Source organism: Cervus elaphus, chromosome 33 (genome assembly GCF_910594005.1).
Source record: "Cervus elaphus chromosome 33, mCerEla1.1, whole genome shotgun sequence".
In the NCBI taxonomy this organism is placed as follows: Eukaryota; Metazoa; Chordata; class Mammalia; order Artiodactyla; family Cervidae; genus Cervus; species Cervus elaphus.
Genome location: NC_057847.1, coordinates 21,046,958 through 21,067,877, shown reverse-complemented (window position 1 = coordinate 21,067,877; position 20,920 = coordinate 21,046,958). Strand labels below are relative to the sequence as shown.

General features: G+C 38.7%; 1 protein-coding gene across 9 annotated transcripts in view; it reads right to left on the bottom strand.

Annotated features, from left to right (window-relative positions):
- The window catches only part of ZNF385B (zinc finger protein 385B), a 337,178-nt gene that overhangs the window by 4,327 nt on the left and 311,931 nt on the right, over positions 1–20,920 (bottom strand). For 8 of the 9 annotated variants that reach the window (XM_043894304.1, XM_043894305.1, XM_043894313.1 and 5 more), the window contains one exon: positions 900–1,145. The exons of the other annotated variant lie outside the window; for it this stretch is intronic. In XM_043894304.1, coding sequence (XP_043750239.1) covers positions 900–1,145 — 246 coding nt within the window. The remainder of the gene's footprint in view (positions 1–899; positions 1,146–20,920) is intronic. 9 annotated transcript variants of the gene reach the window in all.

Sequence of the window (20,920 nt, the reverse complement as noted above, 5' to 3'; positions counted from 1 at the left end):
AATGCTAATCTGGTGCTTCCCAGGTGGTGCTAGTGGTAGAGAAACTGCCTGCCAATGCAGGAGATGCAGGTTCCATTCCCTGGGTCGGGAAGATCCCCTGGAAGAGGACATGGCAACCCATTCCAGTATTCTTGCCTGGAGCATCCCATGGACAGAGGAGCCTCATGGGCTAGGTCCCCACGGTCAGAAAGAGTTGGACACGACTGAAGTGACTTAGCATGCATAGATATAACATTTTCATTGAAAAAAAAAATGAAACCATGAGTATAAAATAAAGAAAATATGAAAATATAGAGAAGCATAAGAAAATAAACATTACCTCTGTTTTCACCACCCAGAGATAACCACTGTTATCATTTTAGTGTATTTCTTTTCAGTTTCTTTTTTTAGTATACTAAAAAAATATATATTTTCAAAATTGGGATCATGCTAGTGAAATATCCTGAAAATTTCACACATCAAATCATATTTTCCTATAATTTTGCTGTAATGGCTGAGTAATATATTCTATCATACTAGGTTACTATAATTCGTTCAACATTTCCCTACTGAGGGACTTTTAGCTTGTTTCCATTTTTTTCTCTTAGAAGTGAGTTACAGTGAACATTGCGCATAGAGAGAGATTTGTCTTCATCTCTGTCATTTCATCATAATGAGTTTGGGGAAGTACTAGATGCTTTTGAGAAAATAAAGAACAGAACAAATTTTATCTCCAAGCTGCTTTTGCCTTGCTGTTTCTAAAGTTGTTACACCATACTTTCTTAAAATCACCCCTTTGAATCAAAAAGTAAAGAAGACTGAACAAACCTAATGTCTGAACAACAAAGGACAAGGTATTCTGATGGGAAAAGCTGGATCTTGTTATAAACATTACTTAAATTCAAACAGTAGCTGCTAACCTGTGTTGTGTGCCTCTAGCTGTGACAGGGAGTTCACAGCCACTTTGCATAGTGAACAATAAAGCAGTTTTTTGGCTTTTTCTTCTTCTGATTCAGAAACAGTACCAGGCGCTCCATTGGTGCTCTTGGAGGGAGAAGTGGCTCCTCCAGGTGGCAGGGGTGTGGTGCCAGGTTTGGGAAGAAAGGAGCCACCTTCAGAACTTGACACTTGATTGGAAATGCTGACTTTTAACTTCCCTTTTTCTTCTGAGAGAGACACACGAGAGAATGTTAAGGCCTCATATACCATAAGGACAAACAAACTGACATAAAGGAATTAAAAATAGAAATCTGATTTCTATACTGCAGTTTTAAAAACATTTTTATTTTATATTGGAGTATAGTTGATTTACAATGTTGTTTTAGTTTCAAGTATACAGCAAAGTGATTCAGTTATACATATACATATACCCATTCTTTTTCAGGTTCTTTTCCATATAGGTTATTACAGAATACTGAGTAGAATTTCCTGTGCTGTACAGTAGATCCTTGTTGTTTATTTATTTTGTATATGGTAGTTTGTGTATATGTTAATCCCAAACTCCTAATTTTTCCATACGCCCCACCTTTCCCTTTGGCAGGCAGAAGTTTGTTTTCTATATATAGTTTTGTGTGTGTGTGTGTGTGTGTGTGTGTGTGTGAGATGCAGATTTTAGTTGAGATTGATTGAAAAAAGAACTCCATGGCTTCAGTTCCCATATCAGGTCACTGCGAGGTCATGATGACTCCTGAAACATGACTTTGTTCTCCCACTTGCAGCAGGTAACTTTCTGTCTGATACCCTTGAGTTATAAATTTTGTCCCTTTAATATATAGGGAAACCAGCTACCTTCCAGTCTGATTAAATGATATAATGGTAACATGAAATAAGACATGCAATGGCAGTTTCATTTGACTGCCATGTTTTAATTATGACATGGAGAACATAAAGTTAAAATTCAATTTTTATACCAAGTTAAAATTTTAACCTTGGGGAATAGGGCAGAGGGGAGGGAAGAAACATAGTTAATTTTGGTTATGATTGGTTAAGCTTTTGCTGCTCTTTGAATGGCAATGCAATTTACCCAAAATAAAAGATTCAAAGATTCTATTCATTATACTTAATAACTACTGGCAGTCTGAATCATAAGTTTTAAATAATGACATTAACCACAAGCACAGTATGAGGATTAGCCAAATCATTTACAGATGTCTTGGCATTTTGATCATGTAGCTACCAAATGCTTATAATCCTCAAGGCCCGTGTGCAGGCTATAAGAGGGGTCAAAGTGACTTTAACAGAGTCTAACACTTTGGGGTTCATTTGCTATTCAAGAAAGACTCTGTTCAGTGACTCCTTTGGGAAAGAAGCTGGAGCTTCTAAGGCAAATACAAAATTCATCACAAGTTTAACCCTAGTAGAGCCTTGCTCTTAGAAAATGTCTGTAGATATGCTGATAAACTCTCATTAAGAGAGAAAGGGAATTAAAACTGAATATTTATTTAAATGCCCTAATCATGTACCATGGACCTGGATGACCAAGAAGGAAGGAAGGATGAAGGAATGATAAGGTTCTGGGTGTCTCTTCTTTATTTGGGGCAAACCAACACTTCCACACACATCAAAAATAAGGGGAGATGGTATTTCTGCTTAAGTGATTTAGGGATCAGCAGTTGATTTCCATCGCTTTTCCTGAGTTGGATTCATCTAGGTCAAGACTAGACATAGCAGGGATACTGTAGATAAATTTCAACACCTGGGTGGTATTTAGAATAAAGGAATGCTCAGACCCCTTTTAATCCTTGATTTCCACAATCTATAGTCCTCTTTAGAAAGTTTATTAAAACTTGAGGATACCATGAAGTGTGATGGAAAAGATCTCAGGCTTTTACTAACCTGACCTCAAATAGTATGAGAGAAGGAAGTAAATCATTCTTCCTAAAGGGTAATAGTAAGTAAGTTAGATTGAAGATTACTTCAGGCCTGGTATTCTCTTCTCTATAAGGATCCCTCAGATTGGATTTGCAATTTTCTAGAACTCACAAAGCAGATATGGAGATGATAATGGCAGAAAGCAAAGAGGAACTAAAGAGCCTCTTGATGAAAGTGAAAGAGGAGAATGAAAAAGCTGGCTTAAAATACAACATTCAAAAAACTAAGATCATGGCATCCAGTCCCATCACTTCGTGGCAAATGGATGGGGAAACAGTGACAGACTTTATTTTCCTGGACTCCAAAATCACTGTGGATGGTTACTGCAGCCATGAAATTAAAAGATGCTTGTTCTTTGGAAGAAAACCTATGACAAACCTTGACAACATATTAAAAAGCAGAGACATTACTTTGCCAACAAAGGTCCATAGAGTCAAAGCTATGCTTTTTCCAGTAGTCATGTATCGATGTGAGAGTTGGGGCATAAGGAAGGCTGAGTGCCGAAGAATCAACACTTTTGAACTGTGGTATTGGAGAAGATTCTTGAGAGTCCCTTGGACAACAAGGAGATCAACCAGTCAATCCTAAAGGAAATCAACCCTAAATATTTACTGAAGGACTGATGCTGAAGCTCCGATACTTTGGTCACCTGATGTGAAGAGCAGTCATTGGAAAAGACCCTGATGCTGGGAAAGACTGAAGGCGGGAGGAGAAGGGGGCAACAAAGCATGAGATGGTTGGCTGGTATCATCAACTCAATTGACATGAGCTGGAGCAAACTCCAGGAGATAGTGAAGGACCGGGAAGCCTGGTGTGCTGCAATCCATGGGGTTGCATAGAGTCAGACATGACTTAGTGACTGAATGATGCAAAGCAGAGAAATAATTCAGTAATCTTTTAAGATCTGTTCCTGTGGTGTTACTGTGTCTTGTGATGGAAACTTAAGTTATCGCGTAGTGAAATCCTTCTTGGCTTCAAGCAATTCATAAAATATTTTATATAAATTCCTGAAGAATCTGACGTGTTTTAGTCATTTAGTCACTCATTCTGTCTTTTATTCATATCATTATTTTAATTTCCCTTATGTTGACCTCCCTCCTATACTCTTACATGCTGCTACTGCTGCTAAGTCACTTCAGTCGTGTCCGACTCTGTGCGATCCCATAGATGGCAGCCCTTATATAGAACTTTATAATTTACTAAGTGCTATCACTTACATTATCTTTTAATCTCTTACAACAAACTTGTGAAAAACGTAAGGCTGAAGATTATTTCTACCTTAAAAATGTGGAAACGGAAGCTCATCAATATTCAAAAACACCCCACAGATTAGTAGGTAGCATCAATGAGCATGATCTTTTCTGTAACTATTCACCATGTAATGTATTAATCTTCCTGCACAGAGAGGACTTCAGGTCGCATTAACATTATAAAAGGCATACATTAGTCACCTGGAGGTGTAAAAGAGCTGTTTATTTGTTTTACAATTATAGCTTAGTTTAAAAGCATATTTGCCTTAAAAACACTTATGATATTCAACAATCATCTGATTCAGGGTACACTGAGAAGATGGACAAAATTATATCTTTTTCCTCTGTGTCCCTATTTCTTTAAGAAAAAGTACACAGATTTCCTTTTTACCTCTCCTTTTCAAAAGAGGTCATTTACTCATTAACAAGTGTATATTAATAATATGCTAACTGCTGACAATGTGCTAGGTACTGAAGAGCATAGTTTTGATAAATAAAGTAGGTATAGACTTTAAAAAGGGCTTCCCTGCTAGCTCAACTGGTAAAGAATCTGCCTGCAGTGCAGGAGACCCCGGTTTGATTCCTGGGTTGGGAAGATCCACTGGAGAAAGGATAGGCTACCGACTCCAGTATTCTTGGGCTTCCCTGGTGGCTCAGATGATAAAGAATCTGCCTGCAATGTGGGAGACCTGGGTTCAATCCCTGGGTTGGGAAGATTCCCTGGAGGAGGTCATGGCAACACACTCCAGTATTCTTGCCTGGAGAATCCCCATGGACTGAGGAGCCTGATGGGCTACAGTCCATGGGGTCACAAAGAGTCAGACCTGACTGAGTGACTGAAATAACTGAAGCAAAGCATAGCACAGACTTTAAAAAAGTAATAGTTTAGCAGGGGATATAAGAAATTCATTCAGAGATCTCTAATTTATGACAGAAACTGGCAAGAGGCATGAGAATCTAGAATTGAAAGAAATTATGTTTGGTTAGGAAGAAATTTTTCACTAAGGAAGTGGCATTCTGTCTAGGTTTTGAAGATCAGTTTAGGTCTGAATTTGGCAATAAGGAGTTCATGATCTGAGCCACAGTCTGCTCCAGGTCTTGTTTTTGCTGACTGTATAGAGCTTCTCCATCTTTGGCTGCAAAGAATATAATCAATCTGATTTCAGTGTTGACCATCTGGTGATGTCCATGTGTATAGTCTCTCTTGTGTTGTTGGAAGGGGGTGTTTGCTATGACCAGTGCGTTCTCTTGGCAGAACTCTATTAGCCTTTGCCCTGCTTCATTCTGTACTCCAAGGCCAAATTTGCCTGTTACTCCAGGTGTTTCTTGACTTCCTACATTTGCATTCCAGTCCCCTATCATGAAAAGGACATCTTTTTTGGGTATTAGTTCTAAAAAGTCTTGTAGGTCTTCATAGAACTGTTCAACTTCAGCTTCTTCAGCATTACTGGTTGGGGCATAGGCTTGGATTACCGTGATATTGAATGGTTTGCCTTGGAAACGAACAGAGATCACTCTGTCATTTTTGAGATTGCATCCAAGTACTGCCTTTCAGACTCTCTTGTTGACCATGATGGCTACTCCATTTCTTCTAAGGGATTTCTGCCCACAGTAGTAGATATAATGGTCATCTGAGTTAAATTCACCCATTCTAGTCCATTTTAGTTCACTGATTCCTAGAATGTCAACATTCACTCTTGCCATCTCCTGTTTGATCACTTCCAATTTGCCTTGATTCATGGACCTAACATTCCAGATTCCTATGCAATATTGCTCTTTACAGCATTGGACCTTGCTTCTATCACCAGTCACATCCATAACTGGGTATTGTTTTTGCTTTGCCTCCATCCCTTCATTCTTTCTGGAGTTGTTTCTCCACTGATCTCCAGTAGCATATTGGGCACCTACTGACCTGGGGAGTTCCTCTTTCAGTATCCTATCATTTTGCCTTTTCATACTGTTCATGGGGTTCTCAAGGCAAGAATACTAAAGTAGTTTGCCATTCCCTTCTCCAGTGGACCACATACTGTCAGACCTCTCCACCATGACCCGTCCGTCTTGGGTGGCCCCACACAGTGTGGCTTAGTTTCATTGAGTTAGACAAGGCTGTGGTCCTGTGATCAGATTGGCTAGTTTTCTGTGATTATGGTTTCAGTGTGTCGGCCCTCTGATGCCCTCTCGCAACACCTACTGTCTTACTTGGGTTTCTCTTACCTTGGACATGGGGTATCTCTTTACAGCTGCTCCAGCAAAGCACAGTCACTGCTCCTTACCTTGGACGAGGGGGATCTCCTCATAGCTGCCCCTCCTGACCTTGAATGTGGAGTAGCTCCTAACCACTAGACCATTCAGGTATGACCTAAATCAATTCCCTTATGACTATACAGTAGAAGTGAGAAATAGATTCAAAGGACTAGATCTGATAGACAGAGTGCCTGATGAACTATGGATGAAGGTTCGTGACACTGTACAGGAGACAGGGACCAAGACCATCCCCATGGAAAAGAAATGCAAAAAGGCAAAACAGTTGTCTGAGGAGGCCTTACAAATAGCTGTGAAAAGAAGAGAAGAGAAAGGCAAAGGAGAAAAGGAAAGATATTCCCATTTGAATGCAGAGTTCCAAAGAATAGCAAGGAGAGGTAAGAAAGTCTTCCTCAGTGATCAATGCAAAGAAATAGAGGAAAACAATAGAATGGGAAAGACTAGAGATCTCTTCCAGAAAACTAAAGATACCAAGGGAACATTTCATGCAAAGATGGGTTCGATAAAGGACAGAAATGGTATGGACCTAACAGAAGCAGAAGATACTAAGAAGAGGTGGCAAGAATACACAGAAGAACTGTACAAAAAGGATCTTCACAACCCAGATAATCATGATGGTGTGATCACGCACCTAGAGACAGACACACTGGAATGTGAAGTCAAGTCGGCCTTAGAAAGCATCACTACGAACAAAGCTAGTGGAGGTGATGGAATTCCAGTTGAGCTATTTCAAATTCTGAAATATGATGCTGTGAACGTGCTACACTCAATATGCCAGCAAATTTGGAAAACTCAGCAGTGGCCACAGGACTGGAAAAGGTCAGTAATCATTCCAGTCCCAAAGAAAGGCAATGCCAAAGAATGCTCAAACTACTGCACAATTGCACTCATCTCACACGCTAGTAAAGTAATGCTCAAAATTCTCTAAGCCAGGCTTCAGCAATACTTGAACTGAGAACTTCCAGATGTTCAAGCCGGTTTTAGAAAAGGCAGAGGAACCAGAGATCAAATTGCCAACATCCGCTGGATCATCGAAAAAGCAAGAGAGTTCCAGAAAAACATCTATTTCTGCTTTATTGACTATGCCAAAGCCTTTGACTGTGTGGATCACAATAAACTGTGGAAAATTCTGAAGGAGATGGGAATACCAGACCACCTGATCTGCCTCCTGAGAAACCTGTATGCAGGTCAGGAAGCAACAGTTAGAACTGGACATGGAACAATGACTGGTTGTTGCATCTGGACACCTGCCATGAAGAAGGCATCAATAATTGTAAGTACCAAAATATTTTGGAGATCCAACCAGTCCCTCCTAAAGGAGATCAGTCCTGGGTGATCATTGGAAGGACTGATGCTGAAGCTGAAACTCCAATACTTTGGCCACCTCATGCGAAGAGTTGTCTCATTGGAGAAGACCCTGATGCTGGGAGGGATTGGGGGCAGGAGGAGAAGGGGACGACAGAGGATGAGATGGTTGGATGGCATCACCTACTTGATGGACATGAGTTTTAGTAGACTCTGGGAGTTTGTGATGGACGGGGAGGCATGGCGTGCTGGGATTCATGGGGTTGCAAAGAGTCGGACACAACTGAGCGACTGAACTTAACTGAAATGAACTTTGAAGTTCAGATTTAGATAAGCATGGAATAGAGTGGAAAGGAGTAGGAAGTGAATGGTTAGAAGTGGAAATGTGAGGAGATGTTTAGGTGTTATAAAGCTTGGGGTTTCCTGGTGAGTGCCTGGTAGGTGAACACAGAAAATGGCAACAGGTATAATGGGAGATATAAAGATGGATTGAGTCAGAAGGCAGAGAATATTTTAAAACTATTAAAGTAGATACTAAGGATAGCTATTTCCCTTTTAAAAAGTTATGGAGTGTTTAAGATTTACACGGTTTAACATTTAGATAACTTATGTTTTAGTTTGCATGCCCTAGATAAATCAGAGTCTTAAACTTTGAGAATATTAGAAATATATTGACTTTGGAAATGTGTAAATGGTTTCATCATATTCAGGGGATTCTGCTGCTGGATTGATACTACCTAGTCAGTAAGACAGATCCTAAAATCAGGAAAGTCTCTGATGCAATAGTTTATTTAAATTCTGACTTTCTTTCTGGATATGTATACTTATAAGCATCAAAGCCTAATTTTATTATTTGCATTTTAATTGTTAGATATTTTTATCAAAGTCTGTTATTTCTCTTCCCTTACTGACATTTTTACAGCTTTCTTATTTTGTGTATTTGAAAGTTTAATTAATGAACTGTTTACTTCTGTTTCTTTTAATAAAGATGCATGTCATCTGGAACTTCTGGTTAATATGAATTCCAGTTTCAAGTATTCCCTCACCTAATGTTAATTAGCAGGTTTTCTGACTGTCTTAATTATTTCCTGATTACTCAAACTCCTTTCTTAACATTTTATCCTGCAGGATTTTGAAGCAAAATTTGCTAAGCTGCATCAGAATTGCCCTTTATAACAAATATCCATAATTTATGCATCCAAATGAATTTAGTTTCTCAAAGTACCTTTCTTGAAAGGTCCCACTCTAATTCACTTATTTTCCAAAGCTCTAAACATTTTGAAAATCTCTTTTTGGAATGTTTTCATAGCCAGTTGATAAACCAGGTGAAAGAAATCAGTTTTCAATATTTATATATCACTTTTTTTTTACTCCAAAAATTTTACTCAAATTGACCCAGCTTAGCACTATTTTGCTTATATACAATCTCAGAGCACTAATACTTTGACATGGAAGATGAAAAGAACATATAAGAATTCTGAAATCAGTTTTCAGAAACTAATACTGTTGGTAATTAGAAGAGTCATGTCCATTTATAGGTCTTGATTTTAAAAACAAAATAATATTCTAACTATATCATAGATCTTATTTTGAGGTAGAACTTTGGAAGCTATAATCAACTTTTGATTTCACATGAGGTTTACTCTTGAGTTTAATGTTATAAATAGAAGAAGTTTTTTTTCTAAACAGGTGTCAATGGCTTCAATAATAGATAACAGATATCAATAACAGATACATACAGTATTTTATATGATAAATGCTTGATATAGAAAATGAAGTTAGACAAACATTTAAAAAAATTAAAATCACCCATGATTCTATCATCTAAAGTAGAAGTCAACAAACTTTTTTCTGTGAAGCACCACATAATAAACACAGTGGGCTTTTAAGCCACACAGTCTCTATTTCAACTTGTGCTAAACTTTGCTGTAATAGCAGGAAAGTAGCCACCTACACATGTGATTGAACACACTCTACTTAGAAAGAGAGGCAGCAGGCTAGACTTAGCCTGCAGGTAGCAGTTTGCTGATCCTTGACTTGGACGGTTTCACTTCAATATCTATTACTCCACATTATTGTATATAATAGTGTATATGAATAGACAGAAACATAAAATTCTATCATGAACATTTGTTGCTTAGCAATGTATCAAGAATATCTTTCCAAAAAAAAAAAAAAAAAGAATATCTTTCCATTTCAATAAATATAGATAGAACTGAATCATGATTTGTAACACCAAATGATATATACTTACGTGGATATACTATATTTAACAAATCTTTTGATATTTAGGTTGTTTCTGGTTTGCACTTTTACTATTGTTAAAAAGATACTGAGTAGGAATTCTTTTACTTGGGAGTGAAGGCCACAACCCCAAACTGAAAGCAATTGGTATGAAGTAACTCAGTACCTTAGAGAAAGTCCTCAAAGATCCCCCAGACACATACTGGTAGCATTAAAAAAAAAAAAAAAAAGGTAGTAGACTTAACCTGTTATCAACACCCTATCACCTACCACTTGGACTGTAGAGGGATTGGAGGACTCGCTGACATTGAAACTTTGTTGTCTGGTTGGAGGCTTCTGAATCCAGACAAATAAGTAAAGCTAGACATGCATGTAACAGGGGACACTGGTATTTCATTCCCCCATCAGACGACTTTAGGCCTTGGTGGTCTGTCCCTCATGCCAGGTGAGGTAGAGGAAAAGCAGGCTGGACAGAGATGAGGCTGAGAAAAGGTGGCCAGGCTTGAGCCTTGCTATTGGTGCAGGCACAGGAGGGCTGATAATCAGGACCCTGGCAGTAAGAGCCTGAGGAGTGGACCTTTGGTGGTCAGGACTGAGGAAGAATTGAACCACGTGGAGGCCTTACACATGGTCCTCAAGAAGCATCTGGACACCTGCCATGCACAAGGCATCAATAATTGTCCGTAAGTACCAAAATATTTTGGAGATCCAATCAGTCCATCCTAAAGGAGATCAGTCCTGGGTGTTCATTGGAAGGACTGATTTTGAAGCTGAAACTCCAATACTTTGGCCACCTAATGTGAAGAGCTGACTCACTGGAAAACACCCTGATGCTGGGAGGGATTGGGGGCAGGAGGAGAAGGGGACGACAGAGGATGAGATGGCTGGATGGCATCACCAGCTCAATGGACATGAGTTTGAGTAAACTTCGGGAGTTAGTGATGGACAGGGAGGCCTGGTGTGCTGCGATGCATGGGGTCGCAAAGAGTCGGACACAACTGAGCGACTGAACTGAACTGAACCAAAGTATTTGCCCTCCCTTCCATTCCTTCTCCCATCCCTAGATGGAAAGGGCAAGAATCAGAAATGATATGATGCGGAAGAAGGAAAGGGCAAGCTATGCCTCTTCCCGTGGTCCATTCTGAGCCAGGATGAAGGCAGTGCTCAGCTGGATAAGAGCCTAAAGTTGCAGATAAGACCAGACTTTCTTCTGATATTTGACAATGCCTTTGAGGAATGAGAAAGGAAGATTCAACAGGGTATACAGGCAGTCATGTTCGTACTCCACTGAATTCACATATACTCAATAAACAGCACTGTGTACAGACATCTCTGTATACTTGTATTATAGTTTCCTCAGGACCTAAACTTTGAAGAGAAATTGCTGAGACAAAAAGCTTATGATGCACATTGCCAAATTGCCCTCTAGATGGTTATACAAATTAATACTCTTAGAGCTTTGTAAGAGATTGCTGGCTTCCCTGTACCTTTACCAGCCTAAGCATCCATTGTTTTTTGCCAATATGACAGATGTAATACAGTACCTCATTGTCAATTTGATTTTCATTTCTTTTTATACTAAACAGGTTGAATATGTTTTCATAAAGCTAATGATTTGCATTTCAAAGTAATTTAAAAAAATTCCTAATTCTAAAAGGGAGAAAAACTCTTGAGCTAAATGCATTTTTAGGAGTTAAAATTTTACACTAAATAAGTAAATTTTACCATAATAACAAGCCTCCTTTTATATACAACCAATATATATACATATCTGTGTGCTCAGTCGCTGATTCATGTCCAACTCTCTGCAATGCTATGGACTATAGCCTGCCAGGCTCTGCTGTCCTGGAATTTTCCAGGCAAGAATACTGAAGTGGGTTGTCATTTCCTACTCCAGGGGATCTTCCTGACCCAGGGATCGAGCCCAGGTATCCTAGGTCTCCTGCACTGGCAGGCGGATTCTTTTGCCTCTGTGCCACCTGGGTAGCCTATATATATATAGGTTTTTGTTATATATACAAGGTTATGTTAGTTTCAGGTATATAGCAAAGTGATTTAGTTACACTTCCATATATATCTATTCTTTTTCATATTCTTTTCCCTTATAGGATATCACAGAATATTGAGCATAGTCCCCTGTGCTAGACAGTAGGTGCCTGTTGGTTATCTGTTGTACATGCAGTAGTGTGTATATGCTAATCTCAAACTCCTCATTTATCCGCCCACCTTTCTTTTTGCTTTGGTAACCATTAGCTTGTTTCCTATGTCGTATACGTAACTAATGTTGTTAAGTTGGTTGGAGCAGTGTTCTTAGAAGCTGAATTCAGAGGCTCAATCCTTATTTCAAGAAGTTTATTTTTTTGTAAAACAAAAAATAAACTGACCTAGTAGATATTCCTGGAAGTTATATCTTAGAGTTATAGTAAAAGCACCGATAATAACCACAAATTAATAGCCAATACTAGTTGAATACTCTCTATAGACCAAGCAGTATGGTAAGAACTTACATTCATTATCTCATTTATTTTTCATATCCTCTAATGAGGTACTGTTAACTATCTGTACCTTTTAATTTCTTTTTTATTGAGGTATAACTTATATACGGTAAAGTACACAAAGCTTAATGAATTTATACATATGTATCCATTTGTGTCCCCTTCATGGATCACAGCCCTGTCATGGTGAAGGGGCTTGCATAACTCAATGAAGCTATGAGCTATGCTGTGCACGGCCACCCAAGATCATAGTGGTCATATGGGGTCATAGTGGAGAGTTCTGACAAAAAGTGGTCCACTGGACGAGGGAATGGCAAACCACTCCAGTATTCTTGCTGTGAGAACTCCATCAACTGTATAAAAAAGCAAAAATATATGACACAGAAAGATGAGCCCCCGGGTTGGAAGGTGTCCAGTATACTACTGGGGAAGAGCAGAGGACAGTTACTAATAGCTCCAGAAAGAGTAAAAGAAGAGGGTGGCAGAGGATGAGATGGTTGGATAGCACCACCAACTCAATGGACATGAATCCAGGCAAACTTTGGGAGTTAGTGAAGGACAGGGAGGCCTGGTGTGCTGCAGTCCATGGGGTCACATAGTCGGACATGACTTAGTGACTGAACAACAACAACAAATACATTTATGTTAACCTAGATATACAGAAGATTTAAGATAATATGTAAGATATAGAGATATAGAATGTTTCCACCACCCTGGAAAGGTCCATTGGACCCCCCAATCAGTTGACACTCCCCTTCTCTTCAAAGATAACCACCATTCTCATCTCTATCAACTTAGATCTGTTTTGCCTATTTTTGAACTTCATATAAATGGAATTGCCCAACATATATTATTTTATACTTGTCTTCTTTCATACAACATTATGTCTGAGATTTATCCATATTGTTGCACATATTATAGAAGTTCGTACTTTTCCTGATGGTTGGATAGGATTCATTGTATGACTGTGCCATAGTTTATTTATCTACATTAGTATTAATGAGTATTTGAAACATTTCAATTTTTGGCTATTTTGAGTAATGGCACTATAAACATTCTTAGACATGTTTTTGGTAGACATAAATACTCATTTATGTTTTCTGTCTATCTATCTCTTTCTCTCTACATATGTATTTATCTTTAGTGGATTCTGAAGAGTCTTCCAAAATGGCGGTACTGATTTATATTTCTGCCAGCAATGTATGAGAATTCCGATTGTTCTACATTCTAAGAAATAGTATCACTGTTTTCAGTCCTTTTGACTTTAGCTGTTCCGGTGGGTGACTAATGATATGGAACATCTTTGCACATTATAGGCTAATTGTATATCTTCTTTTGTGAATTGCTTGGTCAAATATTCCCCTCATTAAAAAAAAAAATAGATCATAAGCTTTTTTCTTTTTGATTTATAGGAACAGGAGTCCTTTTTCAGATACATGTGTTATAGATTATCTCCCCAGAGAGTGGTATGCTTTCCTCTCTCTAATGTGGTGTTATAATTACAATTGTTCATAAAGAAAAAGTAACCAAGGCTTAGACAGATTACATAAATTCCCACATTCATTCAGTTACCAAAATGGTAGAGCATGGATTCAACTATAGGCTTCTGAATCCTAAGCCAGTGCTTCTTATTGCTCTTCTGTTTTGAAGGAGTAGAGATTAAGAATGTTCAGTCTCAAAAAGTTTTTTGAAGGCCTGAGATTGCTGAATAAAGGTAAGTGAGTGGATGGAAATATCTTTGTATATCTTAGTAACATGATGTCATATAAACATAGCACATTATGGGCAAAATTCGCTGAGAAGAGTTGGACACGACTGAGCGACTTCACTTTCACTTTCCACTTTCATGCATTGGAGAAGGAAATGGCAACCCACTCCAGTGTTCTTGCCTGGAGAATCTCAGGGACGGAGGAGCCTGGTGGGCTGCCGTCTATGGGGTCGCAGAGTCGGACACGACTGAAGCGACTTAGCAGCAGCAGCAGCAGCAGACAAATAAGTCTGTTTTAATAAAGTTTCTTTAAGGTTACAAATTCTAATCCCTAAGAAAGGCAATCCCAAAGAATGCTCAAACTATGCACAATTACACTCATCTCACACGCTAGTAAAGTAATGCTCAAAATTCTCCAAGCCAGGCTTCAGCAATATGTGAACTGAGAACTTCCAGATGTTCAAGCTGGTTTTAGAAAAGGCAGAGGAACCAAAGATCAAATTGCCAATATCCACTGGATCATCGAAAAAGCAAGAGAGTTCCAGAAAAATATCTATTTCTACTTTATTGACTACGTCAAAGCCTTCAACTGTGTGGATCACAATAAACTGTGGAAAATTCTGAAGGAGATGGGAATACCAGACCACCTGACCTGCCTCTTGAGAAACCTGTATGCAGGTCAGGAAGCAACAGTTCGAACTGGACATGGAACAACAGACTGGTTCCAAATAGGAAAAGGAGTACATCAAGGCTGTATATTGTCACCCTGCTTATTTAACTTATATGCAGAGCACATCATGAGAAACGCTGGGCTGGAGGAAGCACAAGCTGGAATCAAGATTGCCGGGAGAAATATCAATAACCTCAGATATGCAGATGACACCACCCTTATGGCAGAAAGTGAGGAGGAACTAAAAAGCCTCTTGATGAAAGTGAAAGAGGAGAGAGAGAAAAAGCTGGCTTAAAGCTCAACATTCAGAAAAACTAAGATCATGGCATCTGGTCCCATCACCTCATGGGAAATAGATGGGGAGACAGTGGAAACTGTATCAAACTTTATTTTTTTGGGTTCCAAAATCACTGCAGATGGTGACTGCAGCCATGAAATTAAAAGATGCTTACTCCTTGGAAGGAAAGTTATGACCAACCTAGATAGCATATTAAAAAGCAGAGACATTACTTTGCCAACAAAGGTCCGTCTGGTCAAGGCTATGGTTTTTCCAGTAGTCATGTATGGATGTGAGAGTTGGACTGTGAAGAAAGCTGAATGCCGAAAAATTGATGCTTTTGAACTGTGGTGTTGTAGAAGACTCTTGAGAGTCCCTTGGACTGCAAGGAGATCCAACCAGTCCATCCTGAAGGAGATCAGTCCTGGGTGTTCATTGGAAGGACTGATGCTGAAGCTGAAACTCCAATACTTTGGCCACCTGATGTGAAGAACTGACTCATTGGAAAAGACCCTGATGCTGGGAAAGATTGAGGGCAGGAGGAGAAGGGGACGACAGAGGATGAGATGGCTGGATGGCATCACCGACTCGATGGGCATGAGTTTGAGTGAACTCCAGGAGTTTGTGATGGACAGGGAGGCCTGGCGTGCTGCGATTCATGGGGTCGCAAAGAGTCGGACACGACTGAGCGACTGAACTGACTGAAGGTTGCAAATTTGCATGAAACCTACGAAAGCTTTTTAAAGGCATATCTTTTGCTTCTGTGTTTTCTTCTCTGAGTTCTCACTTTTTGAGTAATTTCCCAGAAGGGTTAATGGGCCTCCAAAAGAAGGTTATGATGCTCTATGTGAAGTAAAAATGTCCTTGCATTTTTGTTTTTGATAACACATGTGTTGGTTTATCAAGTTGTACAAATAACAACTAAAAATAAGTATATTTTCTGCCACTGAGAAATGGCAAAGATTTAAAGATTATCAGAGAGGGAAAGATAAAATATAGTACCTGCTTGATTGAAATGTGAAGCAGCAGAACCATTCTGAGACACGTGTGAAGTTCATACCACTCTACCAAGTAAGTCCCATCTAAGAATACATCATAAGGAAATAGCCATCTACCTATCCAACTAATTTAATAATTATTGAGTACCTGTGACACTATCCTAGACACTAAAGTTAGAGGTGAAAAGACCAGATCTTTGACTCAATGAAATTAGTTATCTAGTGGTAGAGCCAGAAAAGTGTGTGTGTATATATATATATTTATACAAATACACATATACTTTTATTACATGTGTATATATTTATAAAATGTATGTTAAATACATATAAGTGGGTATAAAGCATGTTTATATTTTACATATACATAAGCATATAAAAATGTGTACAATATATACATATATGTATATACATGCACATATATGTATAATGTGTGTGTGTATATATATATAGTCTCATAGTATTAAGTGTACTAAGAAAAATAAAGCATGGCATGGTAATAGAGTCATTTCAAGCCTGTCTAAAGAGGTAATAGTTGACAGACCTTTGAATAAAATAGCAGGAATTCTGGGAAGAAGAGCATTCCAGGAAGAAAGAATAGCAAGTACAAAAACCTTAAAATGAAATGAGCAAGATCAAGGCGAGTGAGAAGAGAGTGAATGCAGGCTCTGAGGGAAGGAGTTGATCAGAGGCCATATAGTCCGATAGAGCATGAGAGAAATTTGGATGTAATCTAAGTGTGATTTCTGAGCAGTCTCCTGAGAGGTGATCTGAGCCATGCTTTCCTAAGATCATTCTCACTGGTATGTGGAGAAGAACTTGTGAGAGGGAGATGAGTCAGGAGACCACTGTGGTTGTCCAAGAGGGAGCCGATGGTTGCTTGGGCGAGGGTGGTAGTAGAGAATTAAGCAGTATGTTTAGGGTATATTTATCACTAAAAACAACCACACTTACTGGCTGATTAGATGTAGGGTATCAGAGAAAGAGAGGAATCAAGGATTACTACCAAGATTTCAGCATGAACACTTGGTGAATGGTGGGTGGTATCATTCATTCACTGAGATTAGAGATAATGGTATTTAGGAGGGTGACCAAACTTCCTGGTCTCTCAGCCAGGAAAACTTGGGTATTTTTAGTTCTGTTTACTGATGAATAAACCTAAAGCAAGTGACTTAAGTGACTGGTGCCTTAATCTGAACATGTGCAAAATACCACCATTTTCTCCTTGGGCTCTAAGAAACAAGAAGATTGTAAAGGTAAGACAAGGGCTTCAGGCAGAAGACACAATGAAAAGTTAATAGCTTTGGGGCCTATGCTCAAGTGATTCATGGTTAATGAGCTCAAGGTCATGCTCTGTTCCACATTTAAGGGCTGTGGATATCTAAATCTGTGTCTTTTGTTGAGTACCAAAAAAAAAATGTGAACCAGTCTTTAGAAGTAAATCACCGCAAGTGGACAATGCCAGCTCACACCCCAGACCCCAAAGCAATGAGTTTTTAGGAGCAATAGTATTCATTCAATTACATATTATTTTTATCATTATGGCTTCAAAAGACTTAAATTTTGGACAGAATTTTAATGTATGAATTTTGCTTTCAATGAAAATGCAACAGGTTCTCTGTTTATTGTGCAATCATTTACCATTTGTCAGAGAGTTTTTTTTTTTTTTTCATTTGTTGTTATTAGTTGGAGGCTAATTACTTTACAATATTGTAGTGGTTTTTGCCATACATTGACATGAATCAGCCATGGATTTACATGTATTCCCCATCCCGATCCCCCCTCCCACCTCCCTCCCCATCCCATCCCTCTGGGTCTTCCCAGTGCACCAGCCCTGAGCACTTGTCTCATGCATCCAGCCTGGGGTGGTGATCTGTTTCACCCTTGATAATATACATGTTTCGATGCTGTTCTCTCAAAAAATCCCACCCTCGCCTTCTCCCAGATATCAGAGAGTTTTTTAAAAACTATGAGCCTTGCTCACTCACACCTACCAATGTCTTTCCAAGCCAAGCTTTCCAGAATAGCAAAGGAGTTCCAAATTCAGAAAAGTGCTCAGGAAACGAGACTACAGTTTCAACAGAATCGTACTTTGTGCTTTCTGAGGTCACTGAAGGATACGGCTTGTCAGTTTTTACAATAATTTTCCTTTTTACACTTGATGTTGCACAAAAAAGATCAGGCACCAGAAGCATGCAGCGAAAGGATGGCTGGTCATACTCTTTCCTGCTTTCACAAGTGCCTTGTACAACATCTCATTATTATTTCAAAAAACCAAAAGAAATGCCCGGATTATAGCTTAACACTCATGACAGCAAATTAGTTCACTTTGAAACAGAATTCTGAAATCATTCTCTTCATTTTATCCATTTCTCAGTGACGAGAAATAAATGGGTGTTAGTCAGAGGACCTACTTTCTTAGTGTGGTCTTGTGAGGAATGAAACTGAAAAGCCCATGGGACTCAGCACCAAAGAAACACGGCCAACCTGTGTGTATGTCAGCTCGCGTGCTGCGGGAGACTTCTCAAGCCTCTGCCTCACTTGTCCCCTGCTTATCTATGCTCTGACACCGTACAAATGATAGAAGCCACTAGCTGATGACACACGTTTTAAAGTTTAAGATAGAATTCCATTAAGATAGTTAATGGATGTGTGAGGGAGGGGAGGAAGCAGCAACATATGAACTGCAAGATGAATAAGCCAATTTGGTACCTTGGAGTTCTTTGCAAAACAAAATGTAATTAGAGACGTACAGATGCTGGAGCATCATCACTATATTGGTAGATGCACAAAGAAATGAGGATTCATTTGTAGTCTAACAGGACTGCAGCTGTTAAAAGAGTAGGAAGAAAAGACCTACATTGTAGATAATGTTTGGATATAAGTTTGCCTCTTTATTTATTAGATGTTTTCTTAGAAGGTGATCTGCAAAAAGATCTTGGAAAATCTAGTAATAATTTGAATGCACTATTTAAAAGATTTTTTTTTTTTTAAGTAGAGCTCTTTTGGTAATGGAATAACCACACACACATTTTTAAATTCTGTAAACTTACAGATTAGATTTGCTTAATTAGAAACATATATAGTAGAAAAGTTATATAACTGGAGAACATGTCAATAAATCGGATAAGTGGGAAAACAAGTGATTCTATAAAGGAAATATACACAGCCAGTCAGCTTGCCCAAGGCAGCTTTACCCTTTTTCTTAAGTCCTCTATTAATACTGCAAATCTCTCATGAGCAAATGTCTGGCCTTCCATTCCTGAGACAAATGGCCCAGCTGGATGAACTTACCACTGATGTTAGTTTCTTCCCTCTGCACCTATTTTGTTTGCATCTCTGAAGGAAGGTATGTGCTTCCATCTGGGCTATCTATCTTTTAAATCTCTTCTCTCCTTCCTGTAGCTCTATTTTGTTTCTATTAGGTTCTTTCTGTTTACAAAATGCTAAAAATTTCATGTTCCAAAGCCATTTCTGCCTTGGTTCACTCATGAAGCTTTCCATTTATCTGTTTTTTTGGCACTGAACTTGAAGTGGTCCCGTGCAGTGGCTCTTTCCCCTTCCTCTCTCCCTGTCCATCCTTACCCACCTGCAAAGCCAATGGTCCCTCTTTAGTACTCTCTTGCATTGGGCATACAAGTTCCTTCCTGAAATGCTCCGCCCACTTGACGTACACTACTCTGCCCTTGCCTGCTTCTCCTTCAGCCTCAATAAAAGCTCATTCTAGGACTTGTCCATCAGTTCCTATTCTTCTTCCTGCCTCTAAGTGTTGGCATTCCTCAAGGTCATTTATTGTCCTCTTCTTGTGCATTATGTGATCTAATTCACTCCAATGGCTTCCTCTACCACACTGACAGAGATTCCTAAAACCACAGGTGAAACTTCTACAGGTTCATGAACCACCCACCTCTTTTCCCTAATAGTCTGTGAGACATATATTTCTGGGTATTTCCAACTCAACATGCCAGATACTGAATGAATGAGCGGCTCCACATAGGGACCCTTCCAAGAAGTGCCCACGTCAATTGATGACCTTACAGTTGTATATTACAATCATCAACAAAGACTCCTAAATTCTTCTGTCTTTTATCCTCTACATTTAATGAATGACCAAAATTTATTGATACTACCTCCTAAGTACCTCTTCTGTCAGCCTTATTCACCTTTTCATCCCATAGACATTTATTCAGCATCTACCATCTGCCACTGCTCCATTTCAGGCCCCCATTAATCCTCCTTGGAGAGATATTGTTACTTCTAGTCTACTCTCCAAGTCTTTCCCTCTCAATCCCTGCTCTATGTTCTCATAATCCTCTTCATATAATTATATTTTGATCTTACACTAACTACAATGCTTCACACATAAATTTATTACCGGGATAGAGATATTCTTATGCTCTAGAACAATGTTTTAATTCATCTTTGTGTCCAATATACAGAAAACCATAGGTGGACAATAAGTTTGCTGAAGTAAGGAATATTTAAGTCATTGCAGTGTTTTCTAGCCTCACAAGTAAAAATACTAAAAAAAAAAATCCACTGTTAACGGCCAAATCATAACTAGTGAAATGAATATAGATAGGATGGGTAAATACATTTTAGCCATTGACTATGTAAAGTACTTGAATAATTATTTTGAAGGTTATATATATGTTTATATATACATATCAAATATCAATGCATATATATCTTTAGGAATCCTATACAAACTTACATATAAATAATAAGCATGTACCTTTGCCAGAAAATCTAAAGTACATATGAAAACACAAATATCACAAAAATATAGCCAGACCTCTTCGCAACTTAACTGGTGTCTGGGTCTCAGGAAGGTTTCTCATGGGCTTTTTATGTTTGGAAACTC